General features: G+C 39.7%; 2 protein-coding genes across 2 annotated transcripts in view; both read left to right on the forward strand.

Moving 5' to 3' along the window:
• Positions 1-24,701, forward strand: part of ELAPOR2 (endosome-lysosome associated apoptosis and autophagy regulator family member 2) — a 169,545-nt gene that overhangs the window by 71,742 nt on the left and 73,102 nt on the right. The window contains exons 2-3 of the mRNA XM_059396939.1: positions 7,471-7,591; positions 24,032-24,227. Of these exons, the coding sequence (XP_059252922.1) occupies positions 7,471-7,591; positions 24,032-24,227 (317 nt within the window). The remainder of the gene's footprint in view (positions 1-7,470; positions 7,592-24,031; positions 24,228-24,701) is intronic.
• LOC132015104 (syntenin-1-like) lies at positions 10,372-12,302 on the forward strand. Its single transcript, XM_059395761.1, has one exon. It carries the CDS (start codon positions 10,537-10,539, stop codon positions 11,428-11,430), a length of 894 nt encoding a protein of 297 aa, XP_059251744.1. The 5' UTR covers positions 10,372-10,536; the 3' UTR covers positions 11,431-12,302.

The raw sequence follows: 24,701 nt of genomic DNA on the forward strand, positions 1-24,701 counted from the left end.
TTGCTTAATGACTGAGCCACCCAGGAGCCCAAATTCTTAGTATTTTAAATAATCCTAAATCGCAAACCTATTGTGGCTTCTTTGGGTTACGTGCCTGGAAATGGAAGTGGGATCGATGTGTCACAGGGTATGTTTAATACATTTCTGAAACTTCCAATGCTTTCTCCTCTTGGTGCATTTTAAATAGTAAGTTTCTCTTAATGCTTATTAAATAGTAAGTAGTTGCTCAAATTTGGCAGAAGTAAGGGTGCCTTTTCAGTTTCAGCCTGATTCATATCCAAAAATTTGTAGTTTCTATTTCAGGCAGATAAGCTTGTAGCCATATGTAATCAGACATAACAGGTGGATTTCCAAGGATTTAGCTTTTCCCCCTTTTGGAAAATTGAACTTCTGCTTACCATTGTAGAGTTTTAATTTGGGTTAGGAGAAAAAAAAAAAATAAAGGAAAAAAAAAAACTTCAAAAGGTAGACAGATTCTCCCTCCTTCCTAGGAAATTCTGTCTTACGAAGTGGCAGCTCTCTTTCTTGTTTCTTGTTGTTATATAATGGGGACTGGTAACACCTTCAGACCAGGCAAGTTTGGCTCCTACCTTGGTCTCTGCTGTAGAGGGCCTAATTCTGGTCCTCGCCCCATTGTGTTCTTTCTTTTGCCTTGTCAGCCGTGCCCACCTGATGTCATGTTCTCCACTCCCCCCATCCTTTTATCCTATGCTCTGGATGGCAGGACTTTGGAACTCCATGCTTTAAAGGCCCAGGATTGCCTTCAGGGCCTTCCTGGGCTTTTCCTCGGTGCACCTGATTGTAGACTGTGATTGGGGAAGGAGAGATGACAGACCATGGATATGCAGCTGGGATTGTCAGTTGTATATGTGGAGGCTATTTAAGGTGTGGGGTGAAAAGGTGGTCCTGCAAATGTGAGGGGTGAGCCTGGAAGAGAACCTGCTACACCGTGCTTTGTTAACTACGTGTGCCCTGAGGCTATTACCAGGTACCGGCAGAGAGAGACGTCCAGGCAAAGAAAAAGTCATGTATGTGCTAGAGAGCCTGGAGGCAAGGAAGAGGATGGCATATTTGATCCCCTTTCAATATTTCATCCAGGAAACGGTGAGAAACGAAATGTGGCAAATAGATAGAGAATGAATCATGAAAGACCTTTTCTACTCTGCTAGAATTATAGACTTTTTCTTTAGCCAACTAGAAATCATTGCAGGGTTTTGAGCAGGGATGATGTCTTTAGAACTAGCTGGGGAATGTCCTGGAAGAACAGGAGTGGAAGACAGGTGTCACTTAGGCTGCTGGTGGTCACCATCCAGGCAGCAGGAGATGGCCAATGAAAAAGGACAGTGGCCTTGATGACCAACATAAGACCCTTGCTCCCTCTGTAGGGCTATTGTGTGGCGCAATTCAAGTAAGAAAATGTTCTGAAAATTGTTTTGGAAAGCTTTTAAGGTTCCGCAAATGTTGTTAGACTTACTGTTAATAGCAAATAATGATCGTATTTGTAGACAAAGGACAAAATTGAGATTCCAGCTAGTCTCAATTCTAATGTGAGCAGATGTGAAAATCAGCTAAAATGATAGGGTTAACCATCCCCATGTGAGGTGTCACATCCCCCGAGGGCTCCTTTGGGCACAGGAAGGTGGCTGTGCTAGTCTTGGGGGTGGGGGTCCAAGTGGGAAAGGACAGTGATGTTGGAGTTGCCTGGGCTCGGGTTTCAGTGTTGATGGGGAAGTGTCCTTGAAGTGGGTCTCTTCATTCAGTAGGAAGCTGTTCACATGGTCCCCTGTTGTCTGTAAGGCCTTTCCTTCCTGCTGTACTCATGTCCCTGAATCTCCCTAATTATGTTTTTGTAGAGGAAATAATCCTTGTCTCTCATCATGATGTGGAAGGGAATTGGGAAGGAGGGGTCTACATTCTTTATCAGATTTTCAACCAGTCTTGCTGTTTATAGATCTTTCTGCTTTCTGAGAGATTTGGTGTTTTCATCTCTGAGAGGTGCTACATCTCAAATCTTCCTTCTTCTTGTTATCATCTGCCTATGTAGCCCTTAGCTTTCAGATTTTCTTACTTTGACAAGTCAGTAAAGCTCATCTTGTGCTTTTCATCTTCCAAAAAATTGTTGAACCTGCATCTGTTGTCATTTTCACTTCTAATATCTTTATTTTTGTCATCTTAAAGTATTACTGTTTTCACTCCTAGATCCCTTGAGAAATTACTCTTTTGTGGGTTTGTGGCTGCAAAGAGAATTTATATTTAATTTAGCAAGTTTAAATGTGGTTATGTGATAATATAGTGATTCCATGTGTTTAAAGACTTTATAACACATTTTTCTCAGTACTTTCTATGAGAATTTTAAAATTAATATTTCTAATATTGATATTATTATAGGTTGTCTAGCTATAGATTTCTGGAGGAAATTGAAGTTTCCTTCATTTCTTCATTGATAGACTTGGTTTAGAATTTCTTTTTTTGAAACTTGCCCTCACAATACAGGAGAGTGACAGAGATAGTTGGTTTCCCTTTATTAAGAACAGTGAAAATATGAGATACAGACTATAATTGTACAAATATAGATTTTTCTTTTAAAGATGAAGAGGAATTTGGGTGCAGGGTATTGGTTGAGTTGTTCAGGGTCTTATATTTGGGTGCAGGTAGGCCAGGTCCAAGGACCTACAGGGTGTTCTGCTGGACCAGCCAAGGGAGTCTTTGACTTCATGAAGGATGGAAGTCAGACATGAGGCCACAGGAGGTGAAGCAGATTTATGGAAGAGAGAGACCAGATACAGACAGAGAGTCTGGGAGACCCAGAAAGGAAAAGAGCTTGAGTTTTTTTTTGTTTGAGGTCTGGAGGTTTCTTTTTTGAGGACTGTGGTCTGGTGCACCTGTCCTCTTGGGCATCCAGGAACCAGTTAGAACAAAGACAAGAGCCAAATGTTATTCCATGAACCAGGGCCTTGGTGTGGAGCTATCTAGTGCCAACAGTCTGGAATAAGTATGTGATAGCTTCATTAGGTCATTCTTACCTGGTCCTTAGATGTTATCTATTCTAGAAAAATCATTAAGTCCTGTCCCTTAAAAGGAGAACATATGCTATTTGCATTACAAGGCCTGTGCAGAGTGGGGTGGTGGTGCAGATCCTAGCGAGGATAGGAAACAAAAAAGGCACAAAGAAAGAAAAACAACTTTTTCTCTCATGGGGTCCATTCCATTTCCCTCTCACAGTTTCACAGTGGCAGAGGTGAGATTGGGGCCTAGGTCTGTTGTTGCTGGTTTATTGCCTATCCCTTTACAAGCTTGCACAGAGACACCATAGAAGAAAAATGGTCTAAGCTGGATTTTTCCCAGAAGCCCTGGGCACTTTCATTGATACAAAAATGTAAGCCCCATGAGTGCAGGGACTTGGCTGCTTGGTTCATTGCAGTATCCCCAGCATCCACATGTCTGCAGTTGGCACATGGGCGGAAACCAACCCATCTATATTGGTTTACACAGTGAATACATGAAATTCCTTCTTGACCAAAACAGACTTTGAACTCAGATTTAAAACATGAGCTCTTTTAAAATAATTTCTAAAAAGCAGTAGTGTCTGCAAATGCAGAGACGAGGATGTGTCATAAATAGATTAGATACCTATTACTTTACTTAGCCTGAGGTTCCCATGGTAACTTCATGTTCCTTTTATAAGAGAAAAATCTGAATATAAATATTACTGCACACTGCTACTGTGCACACGTACTCGATAATGTTGGCGAAGGAAGTTTTTATTATAAGGTGGATGTGTGTCTGCATGAAGTATTCTCACCCTTTCGACCTTCCCACAGAAGTCGGGCGAGGATGCGCCCTCGCGGAGAGCGGCGTTGAAGTATTTGTGCCGGGGACTACCGTCTCATGCTCACTTTCCTTCTCGCTGTCTTGATTTCTCAAATACAGCATCAAGCTCTTTGCTGAGCACTTCAGGTCCGGAGCTATTGTCATCCAACACAGGGCTCTGCTCTTCTCAATGCTTTACATAAAAACATGCAGAGAGGATCCCTGTCTGAAGGAAATGGATCTCATGTGCTTCCTTTGGTTCCATTCCTCTGTGTGTGTTCTCTTAGGTATCAGTACCCTCTCTTCTTTGAGGCCCGAGGCCTCTTACTGACTCTGTATTTTTTATTCTGGGGGCACCTGGGTGGTTCAGTCATTAAGCGTCTGCCTTCAGCTCAGGTCATGATCTCTGGGGCGTGGGATCGAGCCCCGTGCCGTGTCGAGCTCCCTGCTGAGGGGGAAGCCTGCTTCTCCCTCTCCTACTGCCCCTGCTTGTGTTCCCTCTCTCACTGTCCCTCCCTCTCTGTCAAATAAATAGATAAAATATTTAAAAAAATCTTTATTTTTGGTTCTGTACTACAGTTTGTGCTCATCTAGTGGGTCTTGATAATTAACTGTGGTCACCTCTTAATTGACTATTGAGGCTAGGTGGGGAGCACGTGGGAGCTGAATTTCTCATGGGTGGGTCATTGCCATGAACAACCCTCAGAGTCCAGAAGGTCAGGCAACTTCGTTTGTTCTTTTATTAGTTCAGTCCATCAGGCGTCTGTCTTTAGGCTGCTATATTTCACTGCATACCTTCCAGTGTATTACCTTTGGGCCTCATCTCGCTGTTTGTCACACCCTGTCATACTGGCTAATTTATTAGAAAGGATCAGCGGCCCTTGAAGACTTACAAACCCTGTTATCTTTCTGGGATTTCTCCTCAAAGCCTTTTCCGGTAGTTTCAGCTCACAGATATTTGGTCTGACCCTGTGATCAGTATATAATGAGGTCACATCATGCACATTCTACCTTATTTTTCCAGAAAACACAGCCCCTAATAGGCAAGCCATTTGAGTGCCAGGAAATAGGTATCTGTTGGAAGGCTTAGGAAAAAATTGGCCGTGATGAGTTCATTGAGAAGTGCTACAACATTGTACTTATTGGGGGAGTTAAGGGATCTGGTAATTTTCACCAGATGGAGTTTTTACTTGAACACTGACCTGTGATGTTCTGTTCCACTTCAGAGCCCTGCATGTATATGCTCTTTTATAGAATGACAGGATATGTGTGTATGTGTATGTTCTGTCCACTACAACAAAATCAGAAGCTTATTGAGAACAAGGACTATGTGTTTTAATTATTTTCAATCTTCCCCATAGCACTTAGGTCGTGGTACTTATTAATAATTATCACATAGTTAAGAATGAAATGTTAATGTTCATGTATAAAAATGATATCTGTTGATACAGACACAAATCATTACATATGTTAATGTTTTATAAAAACATGTGTTTGTCAAGATATATATGTATGTATGCATATTATACTTATATGTGAGAGTTATTTGAAGCATTATCTAGCCTCCGTGTAGTTAGATTGTAACAATTGTCATCATAATTGGGAGGTTTTGTTCTCTTCTGGGCTGGTTTTTAGAAACCCAGTGTTTGTTAAGTTACTTATCTTTGCTGTATTTTTGTTTCTTCACCAGTTTGTTCTGTTGTTTACCTTTTACTTTGGGACGACTTTTGTGCTTAACCTTTGTGTGTAGTTAAATGTAGTGAACTTTTATTACTTTCCTTTCTCCCTCCTTACATCTATCCCTCTAGAAAATCTTTCCTATTTGACTGCTTTTATTTTATTTATTTATTTATTTTAGGTATGTAGATTTGCCCTGGATGGACAGTAAGACATATGTGAAATCCAGGATCCTGTCAACTTAATCTCAGATTCCCTGTTGTCAAACTTGGTTAAAAATTTGAATGGAAAGAATAATATTCATAGATGATTGCCTGGAGGGTCTACTAAATTTTATTTCTGGGGGAGTGCCTAAATGCAGCATAACACCTTTGCTTCTAGCCTGGTAATTCCACCTTCTCTAACTTAAGACCCCTTCTCATTTTATCTTAAGTACATGCAGAAATTGAAGCAGAAGAAACAGAGACTCAAATGATTTGTGCCTTACCACATCACCATTAACTCCTTTCTCTGTGTCATCCTTAAGGATAATAATTTAACCATTTGTCAAGTGCTAACGCAGTGTAGCTTAACGTGTCTAACATTTTACATGTATTATTATTTACTTTCCACAACAACCATACAAGGAAGAAAATAATCTTTTTTTTTTTTTTTATTTTACTTATTTATTTGACACACAGAGAGAGACAGTGACAGAGGGAACACAAGCAGGGGGAGTGGAAGAGGGAGAAGCAGGCTTCTGCAGAACAGGGAGCCACACATGGAGCTCGATCCCAGGACCCTGGGATCATGACCTGAGCTGAAGGCAGGCGCTTAACAACTGAGTCACCCACCCAGTTGCCCCAGAAATATTATTATTTTCATTTTCCTAATGAAAATTGATGCTTTGAGAGGTTAAGTGGCTTGCCCAGTATCACATAAATTGTATTTGGTGTAATGGGGGGTGTGAATTCAAATGCAGACCTTTCTGATTTCAGAGCTCATTTCCTAACTGCTAATGTTTCCATGTGTATGCATGTGCAAAGACTCACGCGCACACGTGCACACACACATGCACAAATACATAGCCTCTCACCTTAGGTGCCTGATTTCCTGATGTTGCTATGACTTGATATTTCTGTTCCCTTTGGTCACTGATCCAGTAAGGGAGGTAAAATAGAGTGGATGAATCCAGACGGCAGCATTCTAGGATATTAAACTGAATAAATAAGATACTGGATTGAAAATATTTGGAGGAAGATTTAGAATTTCTTTCATTCTTAAAATGCTGCAGTGGTGGTGTGTCCCTGTTCACCCTCGGTCCAAGCATCTCACACACGTAATGTGCTCAGATCAGGGGAGGTCACTGTGAAAATTTCAAAGCATCCAGAGGCTAGAGATAAGTGGGTTGGTCTTAATTTGGCATCTGTAATAAATGTCTCTTTTATAGTCAGTGATTGATGGCAGCCTGCTGTGGTGGATGTGTCTGGAGCTTGGGAAAGGTGCTTAAAAAAGGGCTCGTCCTTTACTAGCATTTGGGTGATTAATTATTATACCTGCTGTAACTTTTAAACAGAGTGAGAATTAGGTCAGTGAGAATAGTTCTTTCTTTGAAAAACTGGGGACAGTGATGGCATTCAGTTTCCGAGGATTATTTTGCACTTAGAATCCTATCTATCAATTATTTGGAGTTTAAAATGTCTGCAAGAGGAAGAGGGAAGTGTAGCCTTTTCGGAGAGGTGAGACCAAAGGTCACTGGTCACAGCCTGGGCGCGTTGACCATCCCCTCATGCTATCCTCAGTGCCAACTCACTGTCTGGCCTGATAGTTGTTGGGAAAACAAAACAAAGCATGAAGCCCTGCTTGGTATGAATGGAAGAGGGTAAGAAGGAGAGCCAAGCAGAGGACAGTTTGGGCTTGCACACAGGCTGGGGCTGATGGAAAAGCACAGTTGTCCCGTGAAAACCGGCTCGAATAACAGCTTGTTTCTGTGGTTGTTTGCAGAACGACTACCACTTTGAATACACGGAGTGTGACAGCAGCGGCTCCAGGTGGAGAGTGGCCATCCCGAACTCCGCAGCCGACTGCTCGGGCCTGCCTGACCCCGTGAGGGGCAAAGAATGCAGTACGTGTTGACGCTCCTTCCCTCGCTAGACTGCGTCCCTTCAGCCCAAGCAGTGAATGAAAATGAATATAAACGACTTTGATTCACAGACCTGTACCCCTGGGGATAAAAATATATGTTTATAAAAAATAAAAAATATATATATATAAACGACTTTGGGGAAAAGGAACATAGAACATTGGTGTCTAGCAGAGCAAGAGCTTCTTCTTAACCCTCGGCACCCTGATGCCCGAAGTCTGTAATGAGACACAGGCGGAATTAGAGGATGCTATGTTTGTTTATTTATTTAAAAAATCCACTGAATATTGGGTTTACTGTCTCAGGTGAAACTCTGGAGGGCGGAGTGGCAGAATCTCTCTTTAATGGATTTTTTTTCTTTACATTTTAAGAAAGTTTTCAAAAACTTTGGGAAAATATATATAACATAAAATGTACCATCTCAGCCCTTTTTAAGGGTAGAGTTCAGCAGCATGAAGTGCTTTCGCATTGTTGTGCTGTCGTCACCTACACCTATGCACAGAACTCCACCATTTAGCAATGGGTTTCTTTTTTTAAGCCTAAGAGATTGTGCAATTTATCTTTTTAGTGTACCCTCCAGAGAGATGGTAGAATTGATGAGTTTTGCATCCAGGAGCTTGTCTGAGCGATAAACAGGTTGGGAGACCAACATTGTGAGTGAACAGAGAAATAGGTTATTACATTTGTCTTCATTTATGAACTCCACTTTTTAAAATCCTTTCATTTGGTAAGTTACAGGTTCCTGTAGTGAAGTAGTCTTGGGGCAGACTGGAGTTCAAAACTGAAAGTAAGACAAAAAGAGATTTTGCGTTTCCTGCTATTTCTCAAATGGTCTTCCTAAAATCTTACTTTTAACGGTTTCCAAATAAAAGAGCAGATAGATAAGCAAATTATTAAATGGTAGTTAATTCCTTCCCATTCATAGGATGTGTCTCACTTACCAGCGAGAGAAGTATTAGTATAAGTGGTGGATTTACTGATAAAAGGGAGACAGGAAGACAGAAGTTGTCTCATGCGGAAAATTAGTGGAGAAAACCATTATCTTTAGTAAATGATACTAAATGAGTAGAGAGAGAACCTGGGATCCTTGAAGCCAGGTTAAGCTAGGTGAAGCCAGTCCAGGTTGAAGCCAGTCCAGCAAGACTCAAGAGGATAGTGGGGTCGGATAGGAATAAGATGATACGACCTGGGGTATTCCCAGCCACCTGTGCAGAAAGTGCGTCAGCTCTCAGTAAGGGAGGATTTGTGCAGGAAATGGAAACAGTCTTAAAAATACCTATGGAGTTAGCCTGTTATAAAATGCTTCAGTTACTTTCCTAGAAAATCCGTGTATTTTTTAAATCTCTATTTATTTTTTACTTGTGGGGTAGTACCTTGGTTCCCTTGTAAACAACCCTGAGGGCGGGAGTGGACTACCTAACCATCATAAACCCTACTCCTTATGCAGGGATTGTGCTGGCCAACAGTGGCTTTTGAAAGCTGATTATTAGTTGGAAATGGGCCTGGGTAGAGTATATGACACCCTGGAAATTGGCAAACACTACAAATCACATGCCTCTTCCACTGAGAGCTAGTTGTTAAACATTTATTAGCATACCACTGATTACATTTATTGGCCAAAAGTTCAAATATTTGTCATAGAATTGATGCTTAAAGAAGAATTATTTCTATTCGAGGATGACCAGGGACATATATATATATATATTTTTTTTTTGTACGTTATTTACTACAGTCTTCCACAGATAATGTTATAAATCTGATACTCCAGCTAGAGCTTTTCTAAAAAATGGACTAGTCTTCAAGACTCTAATTTATTACTTTACAAATGATACTACTTACTTTGAAAATGATACTGACTTTACAAATGACAATACTTATGTGATGGCTAGGGACATTTTTTATGTTGGTGTTTTGTCTGATATCTGAATTTTCAGTGATTTCTGTGTATCTGATTATGTCTTCTCTAGAAACTGTTGGTCTGGCCTCTAAAATGTGACTTCTTTTTGTATGGTAAAGGCAAACAAATATAAATTATTCCATAATGCACAAAACGCATCCTATATCTAAGTAATTTAGAAACTCAGTTAGTTCATAGCATTAAACATGGTGTTTACCAAGTTCCTAGCCGTTGAAGTGTTGCAGAAGGCAGTTATGGTAATAACTGAGTATTTGCTTAGTGGTTCAGATTTTCTATTGCTAATGACAGCTGTCATTTCTCATGCACGGACTGTATACTAAACACTGTGCTTAGTCCCATTGTATCCTTACAACAGCCCTCTCAGATAGATATCAGAAGTACCTTACCTCAGGTCATAGAGCCAAGATATGGCAGATCTGGGATTCAAATCCAGACATGCTTGATTCCAGTGCCTGCCTCTTACTCACTGATTTAGACTGCCACTTCTGGATGGCAGGCCTTGGACGGCCCCACATAGGAGACATAAAGCACTGTTGGTGGACGTATTCAAGAGAAGACTGTAGACACTCTTGTGCTTTAAGGACAAAGGAGGGTAAGGACATCCTGGTTCAGGAATGGCATGCTTCTTGCAAACCATGCCTGAATGGTGCCAGGAACTTGGATGGCAAGTGATGCCCCTAGGTGCTAGACTCAGTAGTTATGCCATAACGATATGACCCAGCAGTTGGGTCACAAAGACAAAATAAAACCGTGGTGTATGGCAGCTTCAAACGAGTGAGGAATATCTAGGGCGAGGATTGCGTAGGACTTAATTTCCGCATATCTCAATGTCTCTAAATGAAGTCGGACCCAGAGTTTGGCCTTAGTTGAAATTGCTGTAGATTTTTCAGAATGTAATTGGGGAGATTTTTTTCTTTCTTATCAAAAGGAAGCAGTACAGAGTTACTGGAGGCGGCGGGGCGGCAACGGCGGCGAGCAGGTCCTTGTGGCCTAGAAAAATCCTGCAAAAATGTCTCTGTACCCATCTCTTGAAGACCTGAAGGTAGACAAAGTTATTCAGGCTCAAACTGCCTTTTCTGCAAACCCTGGCAACCCAGCAATTTTGTCTGAAGCTTCTGCTCCCATCTCTCAAGATGGAAATCTCTATCCTAAATTGTATCCGGAGCTCTCCCAGTACATGGGCCTGAGTTTAAATGAAGAAGAAATCCGTGCAAATATGGCCGTGATCCCTGGAGCACCAGTTCAGGGGCAGTTGGTGGCAAGACCTTCTAGTATGAACTATATGGTGGCTCCTGTAACTGGTAATGATGTTGGAATTCTTAGAGCAGAAATTAAGCAAGGGATTCATGAAGTCATTTTGTGTAAGGATCAAGATGGAAAAATTGGGCTCAGGCTTAAATCAATAGATAATGGCATATTTGTTCAGCTGGTCCAGGCAAATTCTCCAGCCTCATTGGTTGGTCTGAGATTTGGGGACCAAGTACTCCAGATCAATGAGGAAAACTGTGCAGGCTGGAGCTCTGATAAAGCACACAAGGTACTCAAACAGGCTTTTGGAGAGAAGATTACTATGACTGTTCGTGACAGGCCCTTTGAACAGACAGTTACCATGCATAAGGATAGTACTGGACATGTTGGCTTTATCTTTAAAAATGGAAAGATAACATCCATAGTGAAAGATAGTTCTGCAGCCAGAAATGGTCTTCTCACAGAACATAACATCTGTGAAGTCAATGGGCAGAATGTCATTGGGCTGAAGGATTCTCAAATTGCAGACATACTGTCAACATCTGAGACTGTAGTTACTATTACAATCATGCCTGCTTTTATCTTTGAACATATTAAACGGATGGCACCAAGCATTATGAAAAGCCTGATGGATCATACCATTCCTGAGGTTTAAAAGTCATGGCACAATGGAAACTTCACTGAACTCCAGTTTACTTCTTGGGCAACTTAACTTTATATTATGCACATGAAGCTTTCTAGGAGCCAGAGAGCATATGCTGCATGAAGACCTTTCTATCTTACATTATGGCTGGGAATCTTACTGTTCTGATTGGATATCTTGTTCACACTTCAAGATCATTGTAGCCTTATCCTGGTTTTACTGATGTGAAACTTTGGACAGATTTTAACTGATTTTCATAGAGTAGTTTCTCTACTGGAAACCCGATGCTTTTACAAGCCATTATGATTAGAATGACTGATACAGGCTTAGCTCTGTGTTAGAACCAGTCACCTTTATCTTACATATCAAGTAGTGCTGTTCATATTACTTTAGTTCTATGGTATAATTGCATTTTTAATGTGTAACCATAGTACATGTAGAATGACTGCTTTTGATGTTTTTTTAGTTCTGTGTGAGTGTGTGTGCGTGTAAAATACCAATTAAGTACACTGGTTTCATTCCATGTAAGCATTATACAGTGTATGTAGGTTGCTAGAGATTGTGTGGATCATCATTTAATTAGAACTACCTTTACTTAATATGCTTCAACTGTCACCTTAACTGTGTTAAGCATCTAGAATAAAAGCCAAAATATAACTATTGCTGCCTTTCTAAAACCCAAAATGCAGTTCTGTGTTAAACTGAAATGTACACTAGCCCAGAACAATGTAATGGTACATACTGAGCTATAGCATAGCTGCTTAGTTGCATTTGAGATTTTCTAGTCAGTTGTGTAATGGAAATTTCTTTCTTCTAAAACTTACCGGTATTACTTTCTGAGAAATGATTCACTATATATTAAATGTAAAAATTCTTATACCAAATAGGATAAAGTTTTGACTCCCTTTATTCAAATTATTCAGATTAAGTGGAATAATACTTAATTTTGACTTTAATATTCAGTAACCTCACTACTTTGGGGTGGTCTTAGGATGCTTCCCAGGTAATCTTTTCCATTTCCTGACCCCTCCCTACAAAATGGAAGTGACACTTTATCCTGATTTTTTTTCTTTATGGTTTATGCCTATTTCATCTTAATTAAATATGTATAAATAAAGTGGAAAAAAAAAAGGAAGCACTTCAGGCCTTTCCTTAGGAAAAGGCTTATAAGAATGTAGCAACTATAAATTTTTCAGAAAATTGATGAGGAAGGTATATTATATAATCATTAACTTTATTTTATTTTTTTTTAAGATTTTATTTATTTATTTGATGGAGATCACAAGTAGACAGAGAGGCAGGCAAAGAGGGTGGGTGGAGCAGGCTCCCTGCTGAGCAGAGAGCCTGATGCGGGGCTCGATTCCAGGACCCTGTGACCATGACCTGAGCCGAAGGCAGAGGCTTAACCCACTGAGGAACCCAGGTGCCCCTATAATCGTTAATTTTAAAAAATCATATAAAATCTGGCTGCAAGGCTTCTCTAGTGAAGTTAGTGGAGTTCATGTTGTGTTAGAACCCTGGGTGGGTTGTGAGCAGGAAGCTTATAAGGCTCAGGAAATGGGATGGAGAGGCCTCTGGTAATTAACTGACATTGGTCCCCATAGTCCTCCTGTCCCCTCTGCTGTGGAAAGCTCCTTTGTCTCTTGGGTAGTACTGCTCTAAGGGCAGGCCATTGAGATGCCTCATATTCAGCCCTCTGTCTGGGAATTCCAGGCTTAGCTCCAGAGAACGTTGCTCCTTCTTCAAAGCCCTAGTGCCAGGTGTCTTGTGTTTGTGGGTGTCACCATCATGTGAGTCTCGGCATCACTGAGAGACTGCTTGCAGATAGCATGCCATTCTGAACGACAACAGTTCTTTTCTTTCCCCAGAACAAGAGGATAGAACCCCTATCCCTAATTTATCTCTTCTCCACTGTTGGGTCATTTCCCTAAAATCTTCCCTTGACCCTCTGGGGTCTGCTTGACCTTCTTAGATCATCAAAAACAAGTCTTTTGGGAATGCTTCCGTAGGTGGAGATACCTTCTCTCTTATCCCTCCTCTCGTCCTTCCTTCCCCACTTGTCCCTCTGTCCTCCTTTTTCTCTATCGCTATCTCCCTGGAGAAAAGGCCATTTTGTTTAGAATCAAATCAGACCTTAGAAATAAGAGCCAGGGTGTATCTGGGTGGCTCAGTCTCTTAAGCATCTCACTGATGAGTTCAGCTCAGGTCACGATCTCAGGGTCATGGGATCAGGCCCCACATTGGGTTCTGAGCTCAGTGCATGGGGTCTGCTTGTCCTTCTCCCCCTTCTCCTCCCCCTGCTTTTTCTCTCTCTCTGTAATAAATAAATAAATAAATAAATAAATAAATAAATAAATAAAAATTTTTTTCAAAAGGAGGAAAGAGAAAAGCCTGGCCAATGAGAGTAGGGTGAGAATTCCTCTACCTGAGTGGGGAAATGAACACAACGAGATATCTCTTCCTCTTGGGAGTTATCGTCTATCACTTACTCCCTCAAATGGTAGTCATTGTGTAACTTTGAGTACAATCGTAACACATTTTTCTAACTATCTTTCAGATAGTTGTGATTCCTTTTGATAGGTTGTCATCAAATTAGTTATAGTCTTGTGGGCATTTTTTTTCTTCTACTTTCGTATTTATATAAAGTCCTAATATTTGGTTTTCTTGGATCAAAAAGTGCTAAGGTACAGAGTAGGAAAAAACTTGAATGTAAGGTTATTTTTTTCCCTGTTTCTTGATTTCTCTCACATCTATATTGTTACATATCCAGATGCAGAGTAACTTATGACGGTTTGGGTCGATAGATTTTTATTTCAGTTGAGAAGTGAAGGAAGAGGAAGAGTTCTCAGGGAGAGAGAGTTGGTTTTAGCTTTATAAGTGGGAGGAAGAGAAATCCAGTCCTGGGTGTCATAGCTCTTGCTGGTATAGGCGTTTCCCCAGGATTCAACTCCTAGTCTGTTTCTGTTTGTGAAAAGTTGTTACTGGGACAGGAGCAACTGCACATGGGCGCCCTGAGTACTTGGTGCTAAGTGCTGGTCTCATAGCATGCCGTGAGTCTGTTCCATGGAACACTGACCCCAAGGAATACATCATGGAAATACTTCATGGAAAAAAGTGTTTCAGAGTTTTCTGTGGTGAAATATGAGAAAGTTTGGGAAGTGGAGAATCCTCTCACAGAGAGATGCAGTGAACATTTTCATTTTAAAGTCTCTGAGAAACCTAATATACACTTATAGAACATTTCCTGTGTGTTAAGGGCATCCTGTTTTACTCACAGTTTGCCAAGTTTAGTTGATTACAGGCCTCTTTTATCTAATGTGTAGTTGGACCCCCCCCCCAGGCTAATTTCTGCAGATAAAAATTTCTGGAACACACAGGTGTAAACACACATGCGTGACTAATTTAGTAATTTTTAAAAAAGATTTTATTTATTTATTGGAGAGAGAGAGAGAGAGAGTGGGTGGGGGAGGCACAGAGGAAGAGAGACAAGTAAACTCCATGCACTGAGCACAGAACCTGACATAGGGTCAATTTCATGATCTGAGATCATGACCTGAGCTGAAACCAAAAGTTGGAGGCTTAACTGACTGAGCTACCCAGGCGCCCCTAATTTAGAAAATTTTTATATGGCATTACTTATACCAGGTCTAACTAATTTCATGTAATTTCTTTGCTTTGCAAGGTTCATTTGCAGTCTTACCATACTGGTGTCTAGTTAAAGACCTCCCATGGGTGATGATGGTCAGCTGTGCTTTATGCCTGAGATTAAATCCGAGCTCTGCAACCAGCTTGTATGTCTTGGGCAAAATATTTAGTTCACAGCTATTTATTGAGCTTTAATTCATTCACTGAACAAACATTTATCATTTCCTATATTCTATATTGACAATTGGGATCCAAAAATAAACTTAAAAAGATTGCTGTCTTCCATAACCTTTCAATCTAATAAGAGAGCAGATAAGTAAATAAGCTACTTATAGTATAGGGGCAGAGTAAATGAAAGATAGAAATACCAGAGGTGATCTTCCCAAGGAGAGATGGATGACTTCTGCTCACAGGAAAAGGGCTCATGGTGAAGCAGATGTACGTTTGAAGATCAGAGTCATCTGTTACCAGCTGAGTAACCTTGGAAAATTATCTAAGCCTTGGCAGGTTTGTATGAAAAATTGTTACTGAGAAAGAATTATTACTAAGAATTGTTACTGAAAAATTGTTCATGTCAAAAATCCTTACTGAGGACTGAGTCAATAAATGCCATATTTAATGGGCCATATATGTTAATTCTCTGAGGATCTCTGAAGCAAACTCTGAAAGACGTTCTAGACTTCGGGGCTGTGAAGTAGCCTTTGAGGCGCTGGAAGCATGGGCAGAGGTGCAGATTGGGGGCAGCACTGGGTCTCCCCGGGTGCCTTGTGAGAGCCAGTGGCTGGCTGTAGGGGAGATGATGAGAGGGGACACAGTTTCTGGCAAATCTCACAGGCTCCTTCCTGTGTGTCATACCAAGGACTTTGATCTGGAGACAGCTATTCATGGGTGTCTGAAGGAGTTAAATGAGGTGATACATAACACCTTTAGTGCCAGGAATCATAATTATAATATAACTTAATAGTAATAATAATAATGTGAAGCAGTAATAGCCCATCATTATTTGCTACATGCCAGGTACAATTACAGCTGATTTATATGTATTGACTCAAATTAATTAGGCATCACCAAAACCTTGGGAAGTAGGTACTCTGCAGATTGGGGATTTGAACCCAGGCAGTCCAGCTCCTGGGTTCATGTTCGTAACTTCTGTGATGTCCTGACTCTTCAGAATATGCTATAGCATCTACTGAACAAGTGTTCATCCTTCTTCTTGTGGCATCCGTGTTCCCTTAACATTTATCTCTTGATGAAATGTGATGTAAGTTAAGATCTGGATAACCAAGTGATTTTTTAAAAATAGCATTTAAAAATCCTCAGATATATTGCTTTCTGGGTCCTTTTAAAGGATTAATGATCTGGCTGTAGATTTCATTCTTAATTGTATATATATCTCTGACAGGTAAAAGAATAACATTCAGAATTTAGAGCACATTTTCATTTATAGCCTCATATACAATGAGAAGTTGGCATTTTCTTCCCCCTGTGCCTAGAGTCTTGGTGCTTAATACATACATACAGTACACTTTCATTATTCGATGTGTCTTAGGAAAAAATTGATACTTTCTTCAACTAAAGAAATTCTTAATTTAGAATAGAGTTCTTTCCATTCATCCCAAAAGATAAAACTGTAACTTAAGGCTCTTCAGAAAGCTCCAGAACCATGGAATGTGTGTGGATTAGATACCTGGGGTGTCCTAAATTGGAGACTGACTTTGCTGTTTTATTCTGTAGGTGAAATATCGAGATCTGATCAGATTTGTGAAAATTCATTCTGTATGGAAAAAGGACAGGAACATTTTGTCCCCAGTAGGCTTTGTGTGAGATGTTGATGCCCCAAGTTTCAGGTGGGGAGGGTGTTGTGGTTAATGGGTTTAGCAACACACCAGTGACAGGTGAAAGGTCTGAGTGAAGAGGATTATGAAAAGAACAGCTCAAAAATCAGGCTTATTAGTTGTGGTGTTTGGTGGGAGCTATGGTTGAGGAAGGTTCTCTGAAAAACATGTTTTATTAGGAGATGAGAGAACTCAGCCCTCAAAACTGCAGAATCAAGGGCAGCAAGCCTATTAGGAAGTAGTGGGTTACCGACACCTTCTAAGAAAGAGGAAAAGTTCAGGATGATAAGAATCAAAGTGTTAGGACATAATTGGAAGTTGAGAAAACGGATTTCGCAAATGCATTGTTCTGCCCCCTTTGGTGACCTCATCAAGTACTCTGAACTCTTTCCTTCCCCTGACGGTCTCAATTATATATTTTTTTTCTGTAAAACTTATGTCATCTTGTACCCAGTGGACTGAAATTGTCTTCTCCTCCATCAAACACTTAGGTCAGGAAGCCACAATGAAATCCATTTTTTTTTTTCTTAAAAGAAGAAAACTGTCTTAGTTGGCGCTCTCCTCAAAAGTTGGAAACTAATTTAATTGGGGTTGTTATCTCTCCAGTTTCATGGATCATTTTTCAGGAGAAGAGTTTGTGGGTTTTTTGTGGGGAGGGGGAGAACGGATAATTTAGCCCATCAGTCCCCTTGAAAAAGCACAGGGACAGTCATATAGTCCTACCTGACAGGGCTGTGTGAGGACCCATTCGCTGGAAAGGATGTTAGGGGTGAGAATTCATTTTCAGAGATGTAGAGGCTGTGCATTCACTAAATACTCTTTTCAAAGAACAGGGAATTAGAGAACATGAGTCAGACCTGGTTTGTGTTAATGTACTTGTTCATATGTCTCCCTTTCATTTTTGTAAAGTGAAATATAAAAATAGTTTTTTTTCCTTTTTTAAGAATTTCACAAGTAAGAACTTACAAAGGTCATGTTCTCTTCATCACTCGCAGTGAGAGAGGAAAAACAAGAGCTGAGATTTGCCAGGCTCAGTATCATGTTTGATTTCTCATAGATGCCATTTTCTACTTTCTTTTGTTTTCAGTGAGCAGTGTAATAATAAACCTGGCAGCCAGTTGAAGTTTTAATGATATGATAATGATAATTGATAGGTTGAATGATTAATGAAGGTAAAATTTATCGTTGAGACTCATGAACTATGCATTATTGTCCCTGTTTGTTCTTTCCTCAATGGCAGTGAATAAAAATGGTTGCATGAGTAGCCTTGTGGTTGGCGCCTGGGTGGCTCGTGGGTTAAGCCTCTGACTTTGGCTCAGGTCATGATCCCAGGACCCTGGTATCCAGCCCCACATCGGTCTCTCGGCTCTGTGGGGAGCCTGCTTCCTCCTCTTTCTCTGCCTGCCTCTCTGCCTACTTGTGATTTCTGTCAAATAAATAAATAAAATTAAAAAAAAAAAAGGAGTAGCCTTATGGTCTAGTCAAGAAGTACAGTATCTACAGCTGTAACCTTACTCTTTAAACTTATTCTATTGATCTTATTTCAATGAAACTGAACAATGAAGAAAAAGAGACACATTTGCTTGTCTTATTTCTGGAATTGATTTAATTATTCATTTCCCATAAATGAATATAATTATTTTTTACTTAGCTATTAACTTAGGTTAACAGATAAGATAGATTTTACAGTGAATTTAGCTTAGTGAATATAAATTTTGAATCTATTTTGAGGAAGATAAGTCTAGACGAGATTAGAATAGAAACTCCATCTGAATAGGGATTGTTTCCAAAATACCCTTGGTGTCTAGCAATTGCCAACCAAATACTAGGTACTCAAGAAGTACTTGTTGGATGACTTCCTGTAACATGGAGTGATTCCTAGATACTTAACCTGAAATGACATTGTATCCATTTCCTAATTAATCAGCATCTCATTAAAAATTGAAAATTCTTGGGGCGCCTGGGCTGCTCAGTTGTTTAAGCATTGAACTCTTCTTTTTTTTTTTTTTTTAAAGATTTTATTTATTGATTTGACAGAGAGAGATGACAAGCAGGCAGAGAGGCAGGCAGAGAGAGAGGAGGAAGCAGGCTCCCTGCTGAGCAGAGAGCCCGATGCAGGGCTTGATCCCAGGACCCTGAGATCATGACCTGGGCCGAAGGCAGCGGCTTAACCCACTGAGCCACCCAGGCACCCCTAAGCATTGAACTCTTGATTTTGGCTCAGGTCATGATCTCAGGATCATGAGTTTGGGCCCAGCATGGATCCTACTTAAAAAAATTTTTTTAAAATAATTGAAAACTCTTTTATTACTACTTGTTATTGCTGTTTACTTTTTAGAAAACAAATTCCAGTAATGAGCAATCTTAAATTAAATAGAAAAATGGATTAATTGTGAATAAATGTAATTGATAGTTATTATCTTTCAAAGCATGGGGTCTTTGGAGGAAGAAAAAGCAAATTTAAAAGACCCTTGTGGTGAGAGGATTAAATAGATGTTCTTCATTGTTAGGCATAAATCATAGATGATAATCAGCATAGAAATGATTCATTCAGTAGCTATTATTTAGTCCATTGTACTGGGTGGTTGCCTGATAATAATGATGCTTTGAATTTTCATGTCACTTTTCACTGTCAGAGTAGTTTCCAGTGTCTCATGGGGCCACAGCCATCCTGTGAGGGAGGAAGTGAAGTGGTATTCTCATTGGAATGTGAACGAATGAAGGCACAGAGGGTTAAGTAAATTGCGCCAGCCTTTTGCTAGTTGGTGACAGATGAATATAAATGCTTTTTTTCCCATATCTGATTCTTCACACCGGCATATTTCAACCTTTACAGATTCGCAGTAGCAGAAATTGAGGTCAGAACAGAGGCATAAAGTTGAGAACAAGAACACTGAGTTTAGCGCATGACCTCTTGGTTACAATTTAGACTTTTAGAGGATGGATTTTTAATATCACTTTTTCTCTGGGTGCTTAGGGCAAATATTGTGAAATCCTGGACTAAACCCACTGTTACATGGTGTGTGACCTTATGCAAATCAGGTTTTTGTGTTCTTCCGGCAGAACTTTGGGGTCTGCTTAACTTCAATTCGGATATTCTAGAATTTTGAGATTGTTGAAGAAAAATCGTATTTATTTTAGAAATGATTAGTTGTTCAACTGAAATCTAGTCAAGTGACATGTACAACATTAAGCGTCAACAACAACTTACAACAACTATCATCCTGCTTTTGTTGAAAATGTCCTATGTTATACTCTAAAAAAATCTGAATGAAAAGAATGTTGTACCTAAGATTGTAGAAACTTTTATAAGCCAGCTAAAAATCAGAGGCCAAACAAGCAGTGCTGAAGTAGAAAGTGAATGTGGCTAAGATGGAAGATACTAGAAAAGGGAAAGCTGGTCATCACTGGTGACTGCCTAAAGAGATGGGCAGTTCTGTGCTGACATAATCTCATGGAGTAAATTATGTTTTATAGGAACGTGTGGCTCTTCTCTTCCTTTGACATGTGGCTCGAGAGCTGGTTTCTAGGATAGGAAAAAAGACTGAGTAGCAGCAAATGATTAAAATACAACAAGGTTTAGACTCTTTAGTTCCCCTATATCATTAAAGGCCCTATACTCGTTGGACTATCTTTGAACACATAATTATTCTTTGGCGATGTCAAATCATCAGACCACTGGCAGAATTCCTATTGTCCCAGACCCCTGAATTGCGTTATTAATAATTACTGCTAACATATATTGAGTGCTTTATGTCAGGGACACTGCTGAATGCTTCATGTATTATAGTCATTGAATCTCACAGCAATTCTTCAAGATACATGGTATTACTACTGTCTTCCTTTCATAGATAGGGATATCGAGACTTAGGGAAGTTAGCATCTTGCTAAAATACTTCATGAATTTTAGGAGTGATATATTAAAAATTCCACAAGGTACCTGAGGGTGGGGAATGGTTATTGCATAATATGCACAATAATGAATATTGTTCAACAGTTCGAGACAGGAAATGGAAAGTGATGTCAAATACAATGATGGGTTCATTTGAAATTGCTTCAGTTTTTGCATTTATTATACAAAAACTGCCCAAGTTGAATTTTCTTGGGGCACCTGCTTTGGAATCAGACCTAAATTTGAATATCAGTTTGGCCACTTTTAATGGGCACCCTCCTAATTGGGTTATTTAAATGTACCGTGCCTCATTGTCCTCATCTCGTAAATGGGCATATCTTCCTCCTTCACAGGTATGTTATAAACATGTCACTCCCAATTATGGATGGATTCCACAGTTGTAAATTCACCTACTTTATAAAATTTATTCATGACTCCCCCCACAACAGTGCAAATGATACTTTCACAGTCATTTGCTGATATACACAGAGCTTAAAAATTTGAGTCACCTGATCACCTGGTCTCTGTCGAGTTCAAACAAGTCACATTCTGCCTTATTTCTCATCGTGTCAACAAGTATCCTCTTCACAATTTATTTAAAGCCACTTTTTTCTGCATTTTTATGCTCTTTATTGGTGATTTTGCTGTCTAAAATGGCCCCCAGATGTGGTGAGGTGCTGTTAAGTGCAAGAAGGCTGTGATGTGCCTTGTGGAGAAAATACGTGGGTTAAATAAGCTTAGTTCAAGGATGAGTTACAGTGCTGTTGGCCTTAAGTTCAATGTTAATGAATCAACTATATATATTGAATAAGATGTTTTCCAACTGAAGCACACATAAGACAAGGTTATGTATTGATCTGTTGCTGAAGATATTGTGACCAGTCTCATAGGAGCCTAACCCAGGATTTTACCATGAATAAAAAGAATTGATTGTGTAATAAATACTTAAAACATTCACTGTCAAACTTTCTTTCAGCTTTCCTTCTGGTCTTAGAGAAGTAAACACCTCTGAAAGCGTTGAGGCTCTTCTCAGTGATTTTAACAGGGCCATGAACATTCTGAAATAACACAACATAATCTTCTTCTTACCTTCTAGAATCCCTTATAACAACTTAACAAAATATTACTCCTTATGAATTAAAAGTATGATTTAGGACACTAGGCTAAACTATCTTCAAAGATTATGTTATCAGAAAGCAAATATTTTCAGCTTAGCAGGTGGTATAGTCTCTGCTATAACTATTCAGCTCTGCCATTGTGGTACAGGAGTAAACATAGACAATATGTAAATGAATGTTTGTGACTGTGTTTCAGTAAAACTTTATTTACAAAAACAAGCAAGTTGGGTTTGGCTTATGAGCTGGATTTTGCTGACCCTTGATTTAATGTAATGTTGGTGCTTGGTTTATTTTAGTACTTCTCAGTTTTCTATAAGCCCCATAAACAGTAAAAGTGAAATAAATTTTTTCCCATTATTGTGTTTTTCTGCTGGTTGTTCTGGTAGTGACAATAATAGCATGTAGCGAATGTTTATTAAATGCCAGCCATTGTGCTAAGCACTTTATACTATATTGTATTTAATTAATATATCTATATAAAAGAGTATTGTGATGATTATCTCATTTTCCAGAGAGAGAAGCTGAGGACCCCAGACAGATGAAGTGACTCACTTAAGGTCACAGGAAGAGTGGTACAATGTGGTCCCAGGATAGTTTTGACCTTGTAGCCAGCATGCACTATTTTTCGCTTAAACTTTTCTTGTTTTCTAATGTTTTACTAATTGTTGGATGTTGATTTGAGAGTTCAAATTTCCTTGTACAGCATCGTAAGCTTTTTTGAAGAAAAAAATTACAACTTTTCAGTGGATAAATAAGTAGACAGCTGTGGGGGTTAGCTCTAATTCTTTAGTTTTTCAAAATTAACTTGTTTGTTTTTCTGGCTAAGTTTTGAAATGTATTATAAAAGAAGAATGTATCTAAATGTGAGGCTTTGCTCCTTCACTCTCTGCTGGGAGACTTGTTTTTCTTTATCGAATAATTGGGAGGTTTTATTTTGTTCTTATTTCTTTAATATCCTGATTAAATGACTAGAAAGCCCTTTGCTGTGTTTGAATCGCAAAGAGCACTTTGAACACAGAGCCCCCTCTTGGGGGCCATAGATTTGCATTTGTTGAATGACTAATAACTTAGCAGCGGAGCTATCTTTTTTTCTGTAACCGTGTCAACTGTTCTTCACAATGTCCATGCCTGCTGTCTCTGGTTATAGCTAGTTCTCAGAATTAGCCCAGAGCTTGACATCAGTAATAAGATGTGGGTTGCAGAAATGACTACTAAGATCGGAGTCGTGAGTGTTGAAAAATTGGAGATACTGATTTGGCTATTGCATGAGAAACACTACCCTCCAATTACCCCATTATATTTTGTTCCCACTCACTGGATCAACCTGTTATTTGGACTTCGTATTTGCCAGATAGAATTAGGAATTCAAAAATAATGATCCTTGTTTTCTGGAAGCTCAAAATCTTACATCAACTGATACATATATACGTCACCTCATTGTGTGTGTGTGCGTGTGTGTGTGTGTGTGTGTGTGTGTGTGACAGCACACACGCTTTAATGCAGGTGCTATGAGAAGAGTATCCTAGGAGCACAGAGGTAGACACAACTGACCAGCTGACTGCCCGGGGGGGTGGGCAGGGAGGTCTTATAAAGAGGGCCATTTGGGGGTTAGAAACAGGAGTTTGGCAAGTAGAACAGGTGGATCAGTTAGCATTTCTGGAGAAAGAGGAGCATAGCAGGGAGAGAGAGGATGAAATATCTTGGGATAGGAATCTTGTTAGGGTTGAAAGAGGAAGGAGCAAGTGATGAGCCTGGAAAAATAGGTTGGGGCCAGATTATAAAGCATATATGGTAATAAGGACAAGCTTAGAAGGCTTTAATTAGGGTATGGCATGACCAGACTTTACAAAAATAATTCTGGTGGGGCTCCTGGGTGGCTCAGTCAGTTAAGCATCTGCCTTCAGCTCAGGTCACAATCCCAGGATCCTGAGATCAAACCCCCTATCGGGTTCCTTGCTCAGTCAGGAACCTGTTTCTCCTTCTGCCTGCCGCTCCCCCCTGCTCTTGCTACCTCTTTCTCCGTCAAATAAATAAATAAAATCTAAAAAAATAAAGTAATTCTGGTGACAAAGTGATGGAGGAATGCAGTAACTAAACGAGTTCTCTGTTCTTCTCTCTTCCAGCTTTCTCCTGTGCTTCAGGAGAGTATCTAGAAATGAAGAACCAGGTATGCAGTAAGTGTGGTGAAGGTACCTATTCCTTGGGCAGCGGCATCAAGTTTGATGAATGGGATGAATTGCCGGCTGGATTTTCCAACGTTGCGACATTCATGGACACTGTGGTTGGCCCTTCTGACAGCAGGCCGGATGGCTGTAACAAGTAAGAATCCAAAGGAGTTTCTGGATCTTGACTGAATCCTTGAGAATCATGTAGTTGCTCTTTTCTAGAAAGAAGGTGGGGCTGATCTTGGTACTGACTGGGTTTCCAGATAAGCTAGTTGCAAAAAGTCATCTTTTTTGGATGGTCATACAGATAATGTAGCTCAATTTTCATGAGGTTAAAGTATTTGCTCTTAGGACATAATAAATACCATATGCAAAGGTGCAGTAAAGCTATTAATAGAAAAACAAACCAGTTTTCTAATAATATATCTGTAACATTCAAGACTGGTATTTCTACTAACCTTTCTCAAATTTCTAATGGGTAATTTTGGATTAATTTTTCTTTTCCTCTGAAAGAAAGAATGTGTAATCTTCATTTAGATACCCTATTATCTCCTGTGAGAGAGTAGGTTAAATACATAATGTGGAAATCTCCTTTGCTTAATTATTACCTTTTGAAAATTTTTTTAGA

The sequence above is a fragment of the Mustela nigripes genome, chromosome 4, assembly GCF_022355385.1.
Source record: "Mustela nigripes isolate SB6536 chromosome 4, MUSNIG.SB6536, whole genome shotgun sequence".
Classification (NCBI taxonomy): domain Eukaryota; kingdom Metazoa; phylum Chordata; class Mammalia; order Carnivora; family Mustelidae; genus Mustela; species Mustela nigripes.

What these genes read in the sequence shown, in the direction of transcription:
- LOC132015104 (XM_059395761.1), top strand. Translation starts at nt 10,537, where the DNA reads ATGTCTCTGTACCCATCTCTTGAAGACCTGAAGGTAGACAAAGTTATT.